The sequence below is a fragment of the Xenopus laevis genome, chromosome 2S (genome assembly GCF_017654675.1).
Source record: "Xenopus laevis strain J_2021 chromosome 2S, Xenopus_laevis_v10.1, whole genome shotgun sequence".
In the NCBI taxonomy this organism is placed as follows: Eukaryota; Metazoa; Chordata; class Amphibia; order Anura; family Pipidae; genus Xenopus; species Xenopus laevis.
Window position 1 is genome coordinate 82,388,830 of NC_054374.1, and position 19,243 is coordinate 82,408,072.

General features: G+C 38.4%; 2 protein-coding genes across 23 annotated transcripts in view; both read left to right on the forward strand.

Annotated features, from left to right (window-relative positions):
* The window catches only part of macf1.S (microtubule actin crosslinking factor 1 S homeolog), a 162,286-nt gene that overhangs the window by 28,744 nt on the left and 114,299 nt on the right, over positions 1-19,243 (forward strand). For all 22 annotated transcript variants that reach the window (XM_018241763.2, XM_041584060.1, XM_041584058.1 and 19 more), the window contains 21 exons: positions 4,432-4,598; positions 6,331-6,443; positions 6,529-6,635; positions 6,712-6,831; positions 7,305-7,400; positions 7,663-7,790; positions 7,876-7,969; positions 9,084-9,238; positions 9,442-9,706; positions 10,020-10,148; positions 12,934-13,011; positions 13,471-13,632; positions 13,737-13,841; positions 14,496-14,591; positions 15,321-15,446; positions 15,531-15,683; positions 15,786-15,940; positions 16,068-16,194; positions 16,306-16,501; positions 18,438-18,601; positions 18,691-18,869. In XM_018241763.2, coding sequence (XP_018097252.2) covers positions 4,432-4,598; positions 6,331-6,443; positions 6,529-6,635; positions 6,712-6,831; positions 7,305-7,400; positions 7,663-7,790; positions 7,876-7,969; positions 9,084-9,238; positions 9,442-9,706; positions 10,020-10,148; positions 12,934-13,011; positions 13,471-13,632; positions 13,737-13,841; positions 14,496-14,591; positions 15,321-15,446; positions 15,531-15,683; positions 15,786-15,940; positions 16,068-16,194; positions 16,306-16,501; positions 18,438-18,601; positions 18,691-18,869 — 2,915 coding nt within the window. The remainder of the gene's footprint in view (positions 1-4,431; positions 4,599-6,330; positions 6,444-6,528; positions 6,636-6,711; positions 6,832-7,304; positions 7,401-7,662; positions 7,791-7,875; positions 7,970-9,083; positions 9,239-9,441; positions 9,707-10,019; positions 10,149-12,933; positions 13,012-13,470; positions 13,633-13,736; positions 13,842-14,495; positions 14,592-15,320; positions 15,447-15,530; positions 15,684-15,785; positions 15,941-16,067; positions 16,195-16,305; positions 16,502-18,437; positions 18,602-18,690; positions 18,870-19,243) is intronic.
* LOC121400626 lies at positions 2,197-4,385 on the forward strand. Its single transcript, XM_041584074.1, has one exon. The coding sequence runs from the start codon at positions 3,212-3,214 to the stop codon at positions 3,917-3,919; it is 708 nt and encodes a 235-aa protein (XP_041440008.1). The 5' UTR covers positions 2,197-3,211; the 3' UTR covers positions 3,920-4,385.

The window sequence follows — 19,243 nt, forward strand, 5'->3', positions numbered from 1 at the left end:
TGCCGTTGGAGGACAAAAAAAAGGTTGAAATCATTAAATACAGATCTGAGACATGGACTGTTATTGTATGGAAATTAATGAAGGAAAGTCCCCCATCACAAAACCTACTGTTTTCAAATAGTACAACACAAATAATTACTTTGTTACAGCTTTTTATTTTGTACTGTTCTTAAAAGTAAAGGGAAATAACCTCCATGGTTGTCCATCACCCCAGACATAACCCAACTGTGAAAAAATGTAGCTAGTGGAAAAATGCAGAGTAGTGCAGCAGGTTTGGTGGCTGCCATGTTTGGCTACTTTACTTCTGGTCCCAGGTGCCACACCAGTGATTGACAAGCATACTGCAAACCAACCTTTCTATACCTGTCTATATGTATTTTGTGGTCACAGCCTCATTGCACCCCCACCTAATGGTTTTAAAAAATAGTGGTGAGCACAACTTTTTCTTGTTTGCAAACCAACCTTATTCAGGCTTACAGTTGCAATAGAATCATGGCCACATTATTTGGCTAGGTTTATGATGATCAAAGGCTTCACAGTTGTGACTGACAAGCAGGAGCATGGGCATCAGAAGCCAGTACAAGATTAGATGCCAAATCAGGTAGAGAGTCCACAGTGGTAGCTATCAGACGGAGCACACAAATATGTTGGCTCTGCTGCTCTCAGCCTGTGTTTTTTTGGCAGGTTAACTTTTCCAATTTCGGTGCTCTGCACTGAAAAATACAGCTCCCACCTTATTGCAGGTACATGGAGCAGAGATCAACCTGACAATGTAGAAGCAGGCATTTCAGGCTGACCTTGGCTCCATGTACCAGCACTGAAGTGGAAGCTGTACTTTTCAGTTCAGATCAACGGAGATGGGGAAGGCAGGGGATCTGCTTCTCTCAGCCTGCAAAATAAAATTTGTAGATTGAGAGCAGTGGCACCAATACTCCATGTGCCCTGGCCCTTCCTTATAGCCGCATATATATGTCCATTCCCTATAGCCGCATATATTTGTCCATTCCCTATAGCCGCATATATATATGTCCATTCCTTATAGCCGCATATATATATGTCCATTCCTTATAGCCGCATATATATGTCCATTCCTTATAGCCGCATATATATGTCCATTCCTTATAGCCGCATATATTTGTCCATTCCCTATAGCCGCATATATATATGTCCATTCCTTATAGCCGCATATATTTGTCCTTTCCTTATAGCCGCATATATTTGTCCATTCCTTATAGGCGCATATATATGTCCATTCCTTATAGCCACATATATATGTCCATTCCTTATAGCCGCATATATATGTCCATTCCTTATAGCCGCATATATATATGTCCATTCCTTATAGTCGCATATATATATCTCCATTCCTTATAGCCACATATATATGTCCATTCCTTATTGCAGCATATATTTTTCCATTACTTATAGCTGCATATATATGTCCATTCCTTATTGCAGCATATATATGTCCATTCCTTATAGCTGGTTGCTGACAATAGTCCCTAATGGACTGTGCTCACACAGCCCACTATTTAGTTATACATTTATAAGAACTACTAGATGCCTGGGCTGGGACACAAAGTGATTATCTTTCCTTTTGCTCTTTTCATGGAGCTCCTGCTTATGTTCTCCGAAACATATATATAGCGAAGGATAAAGGCTGTGGATGCAGCCGAAACGTCGGTTCCACATCTAAATAAATCTTAACTTCTTTTAAAGGAACAGTTCAGTGTGAAAATAAAAACTGTGTAAATAGATAGTCTGTGCAACATAAAAAAAAATTCTAATATAGTTAGTTAGCAAAAAATGTAATGTATAAAGGCTGGAGTGAACAGATGTCTAATAAAACAGCCAGAATCCAACTTCCTGCTTTTCAGCTCTATAACTCTGAGTTAGTCAGCGACTTGAAGGGGGGCCACATGGTACATTTCTGTTCAGTGAGTTTGCAATTGATCCTCAGCATTCAGCTCAGATTCAAAAGCAACAGATATGACCCATGTGCCCCCCCTCAAGTCTCTGATTGGTTACTGCCTGGTAACTAGGGTAACCAGTCAGTGTAAACCAAGAAAGCTGAAAAGCAGGAAGTAGTGTAATCACTCCAGCCATTATACATTACATTAATGGTTAACTAACTATATTAGAAACACTTTTTATTTTGCACAGCTTATCTGTTTACCCAGTTTTTATTTTTACACTGAACAATTCCTTTAAGTCCTGTGAGTGCGGAACTTTGATCCTTCGCTACACATCATGACCACCGAATGCTGATTTATTGATCTTCTAGATGCGAGTGCCCAGGGCCGGATTTACATAGCGGGTGCCCCTAAGCTTGCTGCCGTTCATTGCCCCTGTCCCCTCCCGTTTATTTGCACACATTTTTATCATAGGGACCGGAGCAATGGGGATTTGCGCACAGGAAATTGAAACATCTATTGTATCTTCTGTGCATCCCCAGAGTTTCTGAACCAATGTGGGTGTAGTTGGGCAGCATGCCGCCCCCAAAAATCCTGCCGCCCTAGGCCCGGGCCTTGGTAGCCTTTCCACAAATCCGGGCCTGCGAGTGCCAGCTTTTCCCTGACTTAAGTATTGTGTGTGTGTTTTCTATAACTTTGCACATAAGGTGGTGATTTCTTTGAGCAGTTCCTTGCATTTGTGGGTATTGCTGTTGCAAACAGGCAAGGATCAGGTTGAAGGACAAGCTGCTCTTAACTGGTGTCACAGTCCATGTTTATGTGTTTTGTAATTTGTAAACCAAATTACAAATAATAAATTAAGTAACAGTAGAGAAATTAATGTTGCAGGGACATTATACCATGGAAATAACATTTTACACTAAATTACAAGCTACAAACCAAGTTATTTCTAAGATCACAGCCCCACAGTAAAGACTGTTTGGCTTGTCTCCTGCTTCAGCTCTCTTCTGTCTTCCTTTGAACTCCCCCTCCCTTCCATCTACCTCCTCCCTTGCTCATTCTGGGAAGGGCTTAGCTGCCTCGCTTATACAGACAAAGCAGCATCCAATCAGCTGATGGTTTGGTGTAAGGTGCTGTGATCAGTGCACTGCAGAGAGATGCAGGGAGATGGCTCAGTCTGTAAGATGTCTGTCTGTGGAAAGCTCCAGATGCTGGGATGAGAGGGGGATGTGTGAGCCTTCCCCTGGGTTCATGTCTGTTGTGCTCGCTTAACATGTAACGACCCTTGTCGGTGACGGATGCCTGCACCATTACCATTGTGTCGATGCACTGAAATTATGGGGAATTCTGTGAGCTGTGTTCGAAAGCCCAAAGAGCTCAGACAAGGGAAAGGGAAGGAGTCCCATCCTGGAAAGAAAAGAAGACGGTTCAAGAGAAGGAGTAAAGGGCACAAGGGCGAGGGGCAAGACACAGGTGATTCAGAGAAAGAAAGTAGATTAGAGCCACAGGACATGGTTAATGTGTGTGAAAGATTTGAGTCTCCTGGGCAGTCCCCCAGTAAACCAGCGGAGGAGGGGCAGTTTCTACAGGTGAAAGAGACACTTCATGGAGAAGTGAGGAGAGCTCTTCTGCTTGATCCTATGCCTATAGCAAAATCCTTATCATCCGGAACTACAGTTATAGCACGCATTGTGGAAAACCCAGCAGTGAGCCAACAAAGAACACTGAGCACTGTAGTGGAGCTTGACCGGACTGGCAATAGCCGAGCAATATTGTTGCCTGTGAAGGCAGAAATGATGGGAGATGATCTCAGCCTTACGACCAGCCCTGGTGCAGCCTCTGACTTTAAATTATCATCCCCCATCATACAGTCAGTGAATGTGTTAGATAAGTCAAACCCAGAGAGAATTATGCTGGACACATGGTCTTGGGGGCCAGATTTGTCTTCCTCAGGGTACTGTAGCGACCCATCCTCACAACCAGCAAAGGTGGGTCTTTGCGGATAACATTAGCATCATGGCAACTTGTGTGTGAAGTCATTCCCGCTTTATACTCCTCTCATATGCTTTCATTTGGTGTTTTCTTTAAATGGAAATATGTATTTATGTATATTTTTATTTATGTTGAGCGTGTATACACTGTATTTTAAAACAGCGCTTTAACAGAACTAAGGTAACCGTGAACTAATGGAATATAAATGAATGGATACAATTGCATTGCAACAGCTGAGTATTAAGAGACCAGAGGAAGGAGGTCCCTGTCCTGTAGAGCTTACAATCTGAGTGAAGTAGTGATATATTATGCATTGTAGATGTGCTTGCTGTTATTCACATCCAATAATGTCAGATATTCTGTTAGATTTATGTGAGAACTATAAAACAAGTTCACATCCAACTGAGTTATTTATTCGCCAGTATTCCTGGTACTAAACTTCACACATTCTTTGTATTAATGCAGTGTTAGAAGAGGGGAGTAGCCTATTAAGTTTTAATTTGGATTATAAACTTTAATTTTGCAGATCTCTGACATTTATGTGAGTGGTGAATCAGGGGATATGTCAGCCAAGGAAAAACTGCTCCTATGGACGCAAAAGGTGACAGCTGGATATACTGGCATGAAATGCACTAATTTCTCCTCTTGCTGGAGTGATGGCAAGATGTTCAATGCAATAATCCACCGGTACAGGTAGGTTGTTGTTCTTGGCTTATGTTTGATTGCACCTAAATTTGCACCTAAATATGGTCTTGTTAAATATGGTTGCTTGAAATATATATCAAATGAAATTCACTGTTAAGTCAGTGCAATTAAGTTTTACATTTGTTTGTAGATGTAGAAAGCTCAACATGTTTAGGATCACATGGATCCATCCTCTGGTACAATACCAGAGGAAGGATCCATGTGATCTGAAACATGTAGTGCTTTCTTTCTTTTTTTTTTTTTTTTGAAAGAATACTTTATTAATTTTAAAAGGGGGGAAGGGGGAGGGAGTTGGGCTAATAACAACAAATAATAAAAGAAAATATAGTCCAAACATACAATATAGTCTGCATTGATTTCTCTGTATTACAGCATTAACCGTATCATATTACTTATACAGTAGTTGTCCTTTTACATATTAAGTGGAATTCTCCGGGGCTTGAAGGTGGGGGATCTTTGGTTCATGCTCTGGGTGTGCCTCAAACCAGGGGGACACAGTTTTTTCGAACTTATCGGGACATCCTCTGCCTTCATAAGTCAGCTTTATGTTAACTAGGCTTTTATTGATAAGGGAGAAGCAGTGTTGTAATGTTGGGGGATGAGAGGACATCTATTTCATTATCAGCGATTTTTTAGCATAGAATAAGACAATTTTTACACATATTCTGGATTTAGCTTGTGGGAGCCATCCCTCAACTATGCCCAACAGACACACCTCTGGGGTGATTGTTCCTGGGAATGCTAGATGATCACATAAGTGCTCTACTACTTTAGTCCAGAAACGGGAGATAAGGGAACATTCCCAGACCATGTGGTAAAAAGTGGCATCAGGTTGCTGGCAGTTGGCTTTAACTGGACGAGTCGGTCTCTGGTCGAAATTAGGACATCATAGAGGCCTTCAGTAGACTCATCCCAGTCATCTGGGTCTAGTGATGGTAATATTGCTTGCCATTTCCATTGGGCTCTATCAAAGGGGGCCTGGAAGCAGATTATTAGCGATCTGTACAGCCTAGAGACCAGTTTTTGCTTACTCACATCCCAGAGGGACTCTTCAAACCTTGGGAAGTCATATGTAATTTGTAGAGAGGAGAATTGTGCACGAAAGGCATCTTTGAGTTGGAGGTATATAAACCACTGGATGTTTTGTTGACCTGAGTTCTGCTTCAGTTGGTCCATAGTAGGAAATTTAGAGTCAACTAGAAGCTCATTAAGGAATCTGACTCGTAGCTGGGACCAGTAATGGAAATCTTGCAACCCCTGGAGCTGGGGAAGGTAGGTATTTCACCAAATTGGCAGATGGGGGGACTTAAGGGGTATAGACCTGTGCAAGATTTTACAAGCCAATTTCCATGCATGATGTGTGGTAGTAACCGTAGTTGGTAATGGGCCATAGTCCCGTAGATGCCTGTAGGGGACGTTCCGGAGTGCTTCTAGTGAGCCTAGTAGTGTGCCCAACAATATGCTGTTAGGATTGTACTCTTCCAGGTGAAACCAGGAGTGAATATGATAAAGTTGTTGTAGTGCTTTCTACATCTACAATTAAATGTTAAACTTAATTGCATTGACTTAACTCTCCAGTGGATTTCATTTGATATATGTTACTGGCATTGGAGGTGGCGCCTCCAAACCACTGTCTTGAAGAGTTTAATATACGAAAAAGTGCAGCAGTTCCTGAGGACCCTTTACCTCTAAAAACATGGTTGCTTGTTGTCTGCTCTAGACCGGATCTGGTGGACATGCAGAGAGTTGAATTGCAGAGTAACCAGGAAAACCTTGAGCAGGCATTTGAGATTGCAGAGAGTCTGGGGGTAACAAGGTTATTGGATGCTGAAGGTGAGTAACATTGTGAGCATTTGATTTTTTAGCAATGTTATCTTTAAAAATATTTTCTCATTTGTACATTGCACTCTCTCTGCAGATGTAGATGTAGATTCCCCTGATGAGAAGTCTGTGATCACGTATGTGTCTTCTATATATGATGCCTTCCCTAAAGTCCCAGAGGGAGCAGAGGGGATTAGTGCTACTGTAAGTTTGTACCAAGGAAGTGTTTTAGATTCATAGACTTCCTCAGCACCCCACTCATATTGAAATGTTTTGGCAGGAGGTGGATTCACACTGGCTGGAGTATCAAGAGAGAGTAGTCTGTCTTACACAGTGGATCCGGCAACATGTATTACTGATGTCTGACAAATCCTTCCCACAGAATCCTGTTGAATTAAAAGTAAGAGCCCATATTTGTTAAAATTTTAATACTAAAGCAGAAATTGATCTTCAAATAAACTTTTAGTGTGATCTGGATGGACCTGGTCTAATCAGCTTTTCAACTGATCTGATCAACTGATAATTTCTTTATAAAGTATGTATAGTAAAGTAAAAACTGTGAGGCTTCAGTTTTATCCTATCATTTTATGTACTTTTTTAATTGGTTATATTTACCTTCAAACTGCTTCATGTTACTTGGGTAATTAAGCTCTAGCAACTAGATAGCAGTTGAGATTCCAAGACTGCTACACAAATAAATAAATAAATTTAAAAAAACACAAGAAATACAAAATGAGGACCAGCTGCAAATAGTCTTAGAAAACTACTTTTTACACCATATTAAAATTAATTGTTAGGTCTAATACCTGCTTAACTCAACAGCGATACATATATACAAATATACATCAATATACATCTATTGTATTTTTTTAGGCACTTTATAATCAGTATGTACATGTGAAGGAAACTGAAATTCCAGCAAAGGAACAAGAGAAGGAACATATCCAAAAGTTATATCAAATGTTACAGGTATGTCAGCTTTGCTTGTAGCCTCCCTCTCACTGTTTTGAGTTTTTCCCTCTGATGAGCTATATACTTTTAAAAATAACATATTTTTTGCTTTATCTTAAACCCATTTAATAATCGTTCTTGTACATCTCATCTTCTTTCTGTCTGCTTCATTTTGTGTTTTATTTGCACACCCTTTGTCAGGGTTTGGTCATTCTTGCTATGACTTTCCATTTTGTTTCTGCCTAAAGGAAAGCATCTTCTCCTCTCTCATTTATTTCAGGCCTGGATCGAATTTGGTCGTATCAAACTTCCTCCCTCATTTCACCCAAATGATGTTGAGGAGCAGTGGGGTAAACTGATTCTCTCTATGTTGGAAAGAGAGAAAATCCTACGACCAGCTGTAGAGCGGTGAGTGAGAAAAATTATTCCCTGAAGGGACTAGTATGTCTTAAACCAGGCTTTTAATTGACAGTGTCCTCTTGTCATACCATAGACTTGAATTGCTACTACAGATTGCAAACCGGATTCAGAATGGCTGTCTGAGTTGTGAAGAGAAACTGACATTAGCAAGGAATACACTACAGTCTGTAAGTTACAGTACCATCCTTCTGGAAGCAAAGTTTTAACTTAACTGCAGCATTTAGAGAAAGCAGTGCCATACTGTGATATGTCTGATTTCTCACTGGATAATACAATTTTTTTCTTTTTTTTGCTGCTATAAACATTATTTTAGTAGAATCGGGACATTTAAATGAGGACTGTACAAGTGGAGACCTGTTGGTTAGATGCAACCATCCAGGCATTTTTTTAGGACCCCAGAATTCTTAGTGGTTGCCTAGAGTTCTTTTTATTACATGATCATGGAAACAGTTGAACAGCGTTTCACTCCCCATTGAGAAAATTGTGAATGGAGGTGCTATGAGAAAGCTCCCAGTGGGTACCAAAAGTCAGTTCTACATATAAAATATCTGAAAAAATATTGTGACTAATGGGTGTCTCTGTGGGAGAGCCGGAAAATTTGAAATAAATAAATAAATGTGGGGAAAAAAACCATATATATAATTTTTTCACTCATAATGTGCTCACCTGCCTGCATTCAAAAAACCCACTGTATATCCTGGTTTTAAAATTAACAGTTTAAGATTGACAGTTGAGTAAAAATAAAAATGTTTGTTATAAGAAGCTGAACTGTTTAGCTAAATACATTAAATGTATTTAGAAAAAAATTGTTATTCATTAAAAATAGATATTAATTGAAAATAGTTTTAAATCGTATTCCCTTCAGGTTTAAAATTGATGTCTAACTAATATTGTTACTAAGAAGTGCTTTTTGCTGGAACTCTGAACGATGTCCTCAAGAATAAAAATTGACTGCTTCCTTTAATATGAGTAAATTGTTTAGACTCATTATGAAAAGCACAGTCTGATGGATCATGGGATGAGTGTTTCCTTGTATAGCCTTGCAATGTGTTTTTTTTGTTTTTTTTTTTTGTTTTTTTTTTTGAATACCCATATCTCTCAGCTTTCACAAAGTTTGCTCATGTCTTGGGAACAAAACATGTGGAAGCTTATTTTGGGACAAAATAGTTTCTTGTAGAAATCATGAATTCAAGTATCTAACAAATTTATGGTTTAATAAAATGTTCTTTATGTGTTTAGGATTGTTTCATATATCATAAAGCTCACTATTTTGCCTTTTAGGATACAGCTAATATTGAGTGTGGACAGACTTTTCAACAAGAAAGTGAAGTTGTGCAGTTTCTGCAAGAGAGTGAAGGCCTTCTTCGTCAGCTTCACTCAGATGTTCAGATTCTGCGTGATGAGAAGTACTTCCAGGTTGAGGAATTGGCATTCAGGTACTGCTTTGTAATATAGTTTGATAGATTATCAATCTGAGGGGCAAATTTCCCTGTGTGGTCTAAAGCATTGAAGCAGTGGGCTATTTGGGGGACGAAGGGAGCTTGAGTGTTACAGGAGGCAGGTCACTTAAGCGGCAAAGTTGTAGTTGTAGTGCAGAATTATTAGCAATTTATAATGGCTCTGGTTGGTTGTTTTTCAGAGTTCTACGAATTCAGGATGAGCTTCTGAATCTTAAATTGGAATGTTCCAATCTGTATAGAAGGGGCAACCTTATCACCTCAGACCTGCAGCCCACTGTGTCCCTAAGCAACACTCACCAGCATAGCCTTCACACCTCTCCCTCTTCCTCTTCATTGTTACGGAAGCCAATGAGTCGGACTGAACTCGTTTTATTATCATCATCCGAAGATGAAGGCAGTCTGAGATTTGTGTATGAACTTCTTGCCTGGGTTGAGGAAATGCAGGTATGCTGAGAAATATAATCACTAATCATTAAACAAATTGCCTAGGGAGAGGTATACCTTTGTTATTTTTTTTTAACAAATGTACGGCCACAAGGGGAACAAGGCAGTTAAATTTTTTACAAAAGGGAGGAAAATCAGCCAATATTTGTGGAAGACATATATTATATGACATTATTTTTGTTATTAATATTATTATTATAGTTACTGCCATATATTAATAAAGCACTAGCAAATTAGCACTTGTGCTTGCAAGAAATAAAAAAGTTAAAATTAAGATGTATTTTCTTTTTACTGAATGATGCTTGGTTTTTAGATGAAGTTGGAGCTCTCCGAATGGGGCAGTGATCTACCCAGTGTGGAAGCTCAGCTAGAAAGTCAGCATATTGTGCACACCAGTGTAGAGGAGCTGGCATCAAGCCTGAGAGAAGCCAGGACCTATGAGGTGACGTTTGCTCATATATTATGGTCTGTTAGCATCTTCCTTACTAAATTAAAGAGTGAGTGGATTAGCATAAGTGTTTTCACACAAAACTTTGTGTGCACCATTAGTTGTGTGCACTGCCTTCAAAATTTGTGGGTACTTGCAGAGCGAGCATTGCTTAACCACTTCAGCCTACAAATACCAGTATACTAGTTATCTACACAACTGACATAGTTAATTAAAAAATCATATGCTCTGCTCATACCTGTGTACTGAATTTAACAGTAATAGATTTGCCTTTAGTTATTGTGTAATATTCTCGGGATGTGCCTTTCTCTGAGCGAAGGCATTAACTCTAAGTTACTGAAGCATTGTTTTGTAATTGCATTTTATGTTTGTTAAAATAAGCAGTCTAAAATAGTCCTGCTCTGTCTTGCTGTTGGGTAAAAATAATGAATTTTCGCGTTGCTGCTGCAAAATGGTCTTACATATGGGCAGATGTAAAAATTAAATCATCTGAACTACACTTAATTTAGCCTAACTATTTATCATGCTTTTACAGCCAAGGTGACTTTACCACATCTAATGCTAGAGTTAGTTTGATGGAAACACTGACCCATTCTGACCTGCTGTATACCTCATTATTGTAATTTTATTTATTAGGAATGTTTTTATGCCTTCCATTTTAATGGATTCTTTTTTGCATTTGCATATTTACAGTCGTTTTGGTTAAATTTTTAATATAACAATGCCAGACACCCCTGCTACCTTATAGAAACATATGGTTTGGGTGCTTCTGCCGTATCAAAACTGAGTCAGAATCTCCTTTAAATAAACACTTAGTTGCAGAAATGCAAATAAATTGTGGAAGTATCATTACTCTTACGGTAACCGTATTGAGCATTTGTGATCTGAGCTAAATTTGTTGCCAGGAATTTTTCCACAATTAGGCCAAATTGCTACAAGTAATGTAATCTGGGTGGAGAAAAGGGTCTGTAAAAGCGTTAAAAGAAAACTAAAGCCTAAAAAGTATGTGTCTAGAAATACTTTACTTTATATACTGAACTTATACCATCACAGAGGTACAGCAGCCCTGTGAAATTAATGATCCATGGCTTCACAGTTGCTACTACTAGTCTGATGTTACCAGGCTGTCTTGAAAGTCAGGGGCCATACACATGAGTGTGCTCTGTGCCGCTGTTGAGAAACTAATATATGGTTTTGCCATAAATTATCAAAACAATATATTCTGATGCAGAATGCAGTGGTTTCTATGCTCCTATGTAATAGGAATCTGAAGTGTAGGCTATTTTAAATTATCTGTGCCTGCTGTATTGCATATGGAACCATTTTGCAATATAAACCTTTTAAAAATTGTCTAGTTAGTATTTATAATTACAAAATGTTCATAAGTTTGAATCCAATAAAAGTCCCCTGTTTCCTCTCTGCACGCATCCCCAATAAAGTTAGCCGACGGTCATGTCGGTCATGTCTTTCTCCTGCTATTTTTATTGGATTTTAAAGTTTACAATAAGACGTATATATATGTGTATATATATATATATATATATATATATATATATATATATATATATATATATATATATATATATATATATATTTGGTAACAACCAAAAAGAAGCAAACTTAAATGTAGCACTATATTAAGTAATGCTCATTATTTTAAGACCGGGAAGTCATCTGTCACAGCTGAAACTAGATGCACTGGTTGAGCATTTCTTGGAATAAGAGACAGAAGACCTGGTCATCTGAAAGCCAGGAGACTTTTATTAGTTCTGGACTAGTAACATTTTGTACATATTGGAGAATTTTTTATAGGTATATATTTCAAAACGGTTGCATATGTCGTTAAGAATATACAGATCAATTAAAATATTTAATTATATAAGTACAGGACACAGCACCTGAATTAGTGTAAATTGATCTGGAACGTCAAAGATTGCTTTTGCAATATCTTACACTGAGGGGAATATTTTTTTAACATAAACACAAACATGACTGGTGATGTTACCCATAGTAACCAATCAGATCTTTGTTCCTTTGTTTTCTAACTTGTAGATGACTGTTCAAATCTAATTGCTGATTGGTTGCTATGGGCAACGTCACTGGTGATGTTTGTCTCCAATGTTAATAAATATGCTCCTTAGTGTAATATATAAACCCTCCTGCTGTTGGCACTTTTCTGATGTATGCACTTCATTCATTACATACACTCAGATGCATGCAATAATGTGATGCAACACAAAAAAATTATTTTGTTTTTGGCGGATTTGCACATAAATTATAACCTATCACATTTATTGACTGTGTGATAATATTTGCTTCATGATACTATATATGCACCTTATCGACTCTGCATCTACAAATTTGACAATTTCCACATTCCATACTTTTTATACACTGTAAGTAATGTTTTACGGTATAACCAGGTCTATGAAAAAGGGAATCTTACGACATTTTTTGATGGTAGACCATACCCTTGCTCAGTGTATTTTTCATGTATGAAATGGTGCTGTGTATTCAGTAGTTAATGTAGATGGGGTATCCCTCTAAAACTGCTTACAACTCTTTCCCTTATGTTTTGGAATATTTCTAATGCAGGTCTTCATACAGTATTTTTCTATGTAATCTGAATGTTAGAGACTGTTTTAAAATTCACTTCATAGTGCAGGGCCAATAAAGAAAAATCGCCCTTTTCAAGAATGGAGAGTTCTTGGAGACCATATTGCCATTCCTCTAAATTCCCACCCTAGCTGGCCTAATTATTGTATTTTTTTGTTGACAGGTCAAAATGTCTCCTAATTTTCGAAACAGCTATGGTGAAACTCTGAGCAAGCTTGAAACGCAGTATTGCAAGTTAAGGGTAAGGACATTTAAAGGAGCATTATGTGGAGGCCAGATATTTAGGAGAAAATATATTTTATGTATAAGTGCTGTTTCATTAACCCTAAAAGATAAAATATTAGGCTACTGTATGGAAAGACTATATCTTCTGTGAATATTTCTATTTAGGTATAATAAAAGGCTAATATATTTCATAGATTACAGTAAGCGGCTCCTGTCATTTTTTGGAAACAAGTGAATATTTTGCTGTTGTGGTAGGTGGTGAATGTCTGCTGAGTGTCCATTCCCATTCCTGTGTAAATACAGAAATGCATCAAAATAATATAATGTGCTGTTTAGAAATAGCGTATGATTTCCTTTAAATAATTGTAGCTTTCGACATTTTCTTCCACATTGTAAAATTTTGTTTTATTTGTTTCTTGTATATCAATTACTTAAAGCATTTAAAGAACATATATTATTTTATGGTTTTGACCAGGAAACATCCAGTTCTCGGCTTCGCAATTTGCAGAGCCTGCATGACTTTGTTTCTCAAACAACAGCACAAATAATTTGGTTGAATCAGAAGGAGGAGGAAGAGTTATCTTATGACTGGAGTGATGGAAATCCCAATATTGCAGCCAAGAAGGATTACTTTACAGTAAGTATTCCAAACGGTTGGTAGCATATACTGTACTTAGATGCTGGATGAAAGAGAATGATTTGAAAGTGACAATGTTTTTCTTTTTTCTTGAACCTTGTCAGGAACTGATGCAGGAGTTAGAAGAGAATCAGGATGTGATTCAGTCCCTGCAGGAAACAGCTGAGCTATTGTCCCTTGAGAATCATCCAGCAAAACAAACAGTAGAGGTAATAGATTGTTGGTTGTGTGGTTCAGCCATTCAGTGTTTTTTATGTATTTCGGGTCCTGCAATGCATGCAATTATTATAAGAAAGCAAATACTAGATTCAGCATCTGAACTGAGACAGAGCTCATTGGTGGCATGGAATTAATTAAAAGCAAGATAGATTGCAATGCAGCCAGTATGTTCCATGTGTATAAGACAATATATGCGTATATGACATATTGGTCATATTTCTTAACTAAAGGAGCAATATTTAACTTAAGCCAAATTGACAGCTACCTTAAAGGGCACCTGTTGGGCTAATGGAGCCAGCACTCCGGTTGGGGGTAACCGTATTAAACCTCCCCCCCCCCGCGCACAAGCACTAGGCCACCTGCACCGGGAGGGAGCTCCCGATACAAGCGGCCGTGCATATGCCTGCACATAATGGTTGAATGATGCGACTTACGCATCATTCAACCATTATGTGCATAATTACGCATTTTACGCTCAATACGCACGTGAAATCGGAAGTGCATTATGTGCATGCACTGTACACGGCATGGCCTAGTGCTGGCTTAGTAAATTAGCAGTCCATTTGTTTTTGGTTGCCCTGTATTTTGTAACATAATACTATTGTCTAGTCACATCCTGTATCATAATGTTTGATATTTTCTAGGCATATAGTGCTGCAGTTGTCTCCCAGTGGCAGTGGGTGAAACAACTCTGTCTTTGTGTTGAGCAACATTTAAAGGAAAACTCTGCATATTTTCAGGTAATTACTAATTAATTGCAGTCTTAATAAAGCCTTCCTTATCTTACCTTACCTTAACCAATGTCGCTACAGCCCTTGAAAAGTCTTGGCCTTCCTAATTATTATGCCCCAGTGTTCTCTATGTTGTGCATTGTTTCTCCATCCTCTTACTTGGCGTTTCCTCTTCTTCATCCAGCCACCATTTTCTTGGTCATTCAGCACATCTACTACCTTGAGGGTTGCTGTTTATTAGTTTCTTCTAGGTCCTGCTGCTAGCCAACCTTCCTGTATGTCCTAAACACTGCAGTCTACAAATTTTCACTTACTTCACTATATCGTTGTTCTATAGCTCCATTACTTCAGCATTAGCCCTTATTTTCCATATACCATCTTCATGTACAGGCCCATATAACTTTCTCAAAATCTTTCTTTTCCAGGTTTGCAGCAGGTGCCCTGCATTCTACTCTATACATAATTACAGGATTCATCATCACTTTATCAACCTGCACCTTTGATTTTTCTGTTTTTTCTGTCTGGCTTTATTTCAGTAATCCTTTTACAGCATCATATTATTTAATTAATTTAACTTAACTTAATATATAAATTAACTTAATTTAATTTCCATATGTATTTCATGATTTTCATTGTAAATTACTCCTAAATATTTACATTCATTCAACCTCGCAAATTCATTATCAACTCTGTATATTTTTCTTCGATGTTGACTAATCTATGCCTTTTTTAAAATAGTTTTGCAATGATGTGAGAGAGTCAGAAGATTATTTAAACAATCTGCAGGATTCGATCAAGAGGAAATATTCTTGTGACCTAAGTACCAGCATCAGTCGATTAGAGGACATATTGCAAGACTCCATGGTGCGCCATGCTTATATGCTTTGAGTTTTTACTGTAACTCAAATAAATATATATGTATTGTTAAATTATCTCACTTTTCTCTAGGATGAGAAGGAACAGCTTATCCAGTCTAGGAGTTCAGTTGCCAGCCTTGTGGGTAGATCGAAGAACATTGTCCAGCTGAAGCCCAGAAACCCAGAACACAGTCTAACCAGCACACTTCCCATTAGAGCTATTTGTGACTATCGGCAGATAGAGGTAGGATTTCTGGTTTGGCATTTAAAAATACCAATTATATTGTATTTCATAACTAATATACTTTTCACAAGTTGTGTTAGAACCACTGCTATTTCCTTCTAGATTACCATTAGTAGAAATGAAGAATGTGTTCTGGAAGATAACACCCAGAGGACAAAGTGGAAGGTGATAAGCACTACAGGCAATGAAGCCATGGTCCCGTCTGTCTGTTTCCTTATTCCTCCACCCAATCAGGAAGCAATGGAAATAGGCAGCAGGTAAACAAAACCTTTGAGAATTAGATCTACATTATGATGAAATGAATGAGGATATTTACATAATTCTAAACACCAGATGACTATATACAGTGATCATCACACAAACTGTGAGACTTTTTCTTTGTAGGGTTGAACAGCTTTATCAGAAGGTTATGTCTTTGTGGCATGAGTTACATGTAAACACTAAGAGTCTGATTTCATGGAATTATCTCCGTAAGGATGTGGAAGTGGTGCAGAGCTGGAATGCTGAAAAGGTATTATGCATTTGATCAAATGTCTAATTGCCAAACATCTACCACACCTAAATCATGCACACACCCAGGTACCTGTCTAGATTAAAATGATAACTATCTTCTGTTTTATAGCTTAAAGTCCTACCCTTGGCAGAGCGCCTGGAGACTCTTTCAAACTTAAGTGCCAGCCTAAAGTGCCACTTAGATGAATTTCTGGAAGACAGCAAAGACTCCCAGATATTCTTACTGACAGATAAGCTAAATATGGAGCAGGAGGTGGAGTCTTGCAGAGACCAGTGCAGACAGCTGGTGGACCTGATAGTGACTGGTGAGTTACAATTTACAAGACGCTATACAAGAGTTTAAGGTGACTTGACATTTGTAAAATATACATTATATGCTGTAATGCTTTATACAAAGGATTCTGTCTTCTTTGTGACATAGCATGGTGTCAAGGAAATGACATCTTTAGGTGCAAATGACTCTAGGTGTCACTATAATGTGTTACATGCTCAGTGTATCTCACACCTTACACACAGGTTAATCTAATGTTATTATGCCCCAAAAACTGACAAACACCCACAAAACTCACTGCCACCATCTGCCCAAAATTAGCAAAGTAGGCAGCACAAACCTAAGATTATTATTTCCCTGCTCTCTATACAGATACTTAATAGGGATGGGCACATTTTTTTATTTCATAGACTTGTATGGCTTCGTGGATTTTTTTTTTTTTTCATAGACTTGTTTGGCATTGTGCGTTAAAAAAAAAAAAAAAGACACGCGTCAAAAAAATTTCGCCGTGCAACAAATTTTTCTCGCCACCCATAGAATTTAATGGGCGTCTGCGACATTTCGCTGGCTGTGACTTTTTTGTGAAACACAACGGGTCACATTCGCCCATCCCTAATACTTAACACTACACAAATGTATCAAAAGCTCTCTCTCACTGAAGTCAGGGTTAGTTTAGACTAAACAAGCATTTCAGCAAGTGTTAAATCAGATTCAAACACGCTTTCTTCCTGCCAGGGGTCAACTGGTTCAACATGGTACTGAGGGTCGGAATTTGGTTGGTCTGAATATAATGATCTAGTATGTAATTTAAGAGGGTGTGAACCCCAAGCAGAAGGGTATATTGATTCTTTTCTCTAATCCAGTGATCCCCAACCAGTAGCTGGTGAGCAACTTGTTGCTCTCAAACCCCTTGGATGTTGCTCCCAGTGGCCTCAAAGCAGGAGCTTATTTTTGAATTCCAGGCTTGGAGGCAAGTTTTGGTTGTATAAAAACCAGGTGTACTGCCAAACAGAAGCTCAATGTAGGTTAACAATCCACATAGAGGCTGCCAAATGGCCAATCACCACACTTATTTGGCACCCCAAGAACATTTTTCATGCTTGTGTTGCTCCCCAACTCCTTTTTCTTCTGAATGTTGCTCATGGGTTCAAAAGGTTGGGGACCCCTGCTCTAATCCATATATTTTTCATAATAGACCCCCACTGCAGCTCTGTGTTCAAAACTACTTTCCTTTGATGAATGAAGGAACTGGCCCTCGGCCAATGAACAGATCATCATTGGCACTATGCAGGTAAAACCAAACCTGCCCCTGGTATCTGCCAGATAAGGGTCGTTCAGACCCATCGGTTGGCACCATATGTGGGCCGATAAGGTGCCAACTCGATCTGTAAGGACCAAGTCGGCAGCTTTAATCATTCTGTCCTGGCAACCTTAAGGGTCTTTTTGTACGCACGTGACCAAATGTTGCATGTGTTAATACTTTAAATACTGGGTAACTAGTGACGTGCTAGTTGATTCAAAACCTGCAGTGACCCATGGGTTAGCTGCCAGGTTGAAATTTGGCCTACCATTGTGCTTAGGGTTGGGTGTGGGTCAGACTTGGCAAGTACACGCCTTCTCTGCTCCCAAGATTCCCTGTGTTTTAACTAGATGTGCACACAGAAATAAAGTACAGAGCGAGAAGGCACAGGTCCTACAATGGCAATATTTGGGGGATAAAGTTTTGCTTGTTAGGGTCTTGTGCAGGTCAAATTTTTCCTGACCCGCACATCACTATGGAAATGTCTGCCATGACACTTGGCAGTAGGGACAAATGTATTATGTGCCTGTGTGAAAACCTTAGCTGAACACTGACTGCGTCTCATTACATTAATAATGTTGCTCATTATTTATGTGACTTTTTGTTGTCTTTGTAGTGTTAATTTGATTATTTTTCTAAATTTACTTATTTTTCACTTGTGAATCTGCAGAAGACAAAGAGGAGTCTGAAGCAAGGACTTACTTATCAGAGCTATATAATATAGAGTTACAAATGGGGCAATGTGAGCAGCGGCTTGTGAAGAGAATCCAGAGTCCTGCTGGCACTGATGTTGATGCTGTACACGAGATCACTATTCATATATCAGAGCAAGAGGTTAGATCAGTTTAATTAAGAGACTGAAACTGATGGCATCACTACTTGCATATTTATGTATTTTCTTTTTTTTTTGTTTTACACTTTAGAGGATGCAGGAGGAGCTGAAGTGTTTAAAATCGGAGTTAACTGTGGTTTCTGAACGCTGTGATGACTTCATGCACAAATCTCCATCTGGCTCTAGCACTCATAGTCTCCGCTCGCAACTGGATCTGCTGATTGGAAGGATGGACCAGATATATGGACTATCATCAGTCTTCTTGGAAAAGTGAGTAGCTGCATGGAAAATAGTAATATAAAAGGAAATATTCTGTTCTTCTAGGGATTGCCTTACAATTGAAAAGGAATTATTGATTTTCATTGTTCATTTTATACTTTGCAGCACTAGCATATAAGAGAATAAGAAAAAAATGCACATTGATAGCACAATAATATTCAATTACTGGTTTCTTGTTGGGGCATATAATAGATTTCAACACAAATGTATGAATTTATTAATTATTTAAAATATATTGCCTACAGAATGTTTTTACTGGGAAAAGGCTTCAACCTTTGTTTTGAGGTAAAGAGTAATTTGTTTTATCAGTATGGCACTTGCATTAAAGGGATAAACCAAAAAACATTGGAGTCGCTAGTCCTTCA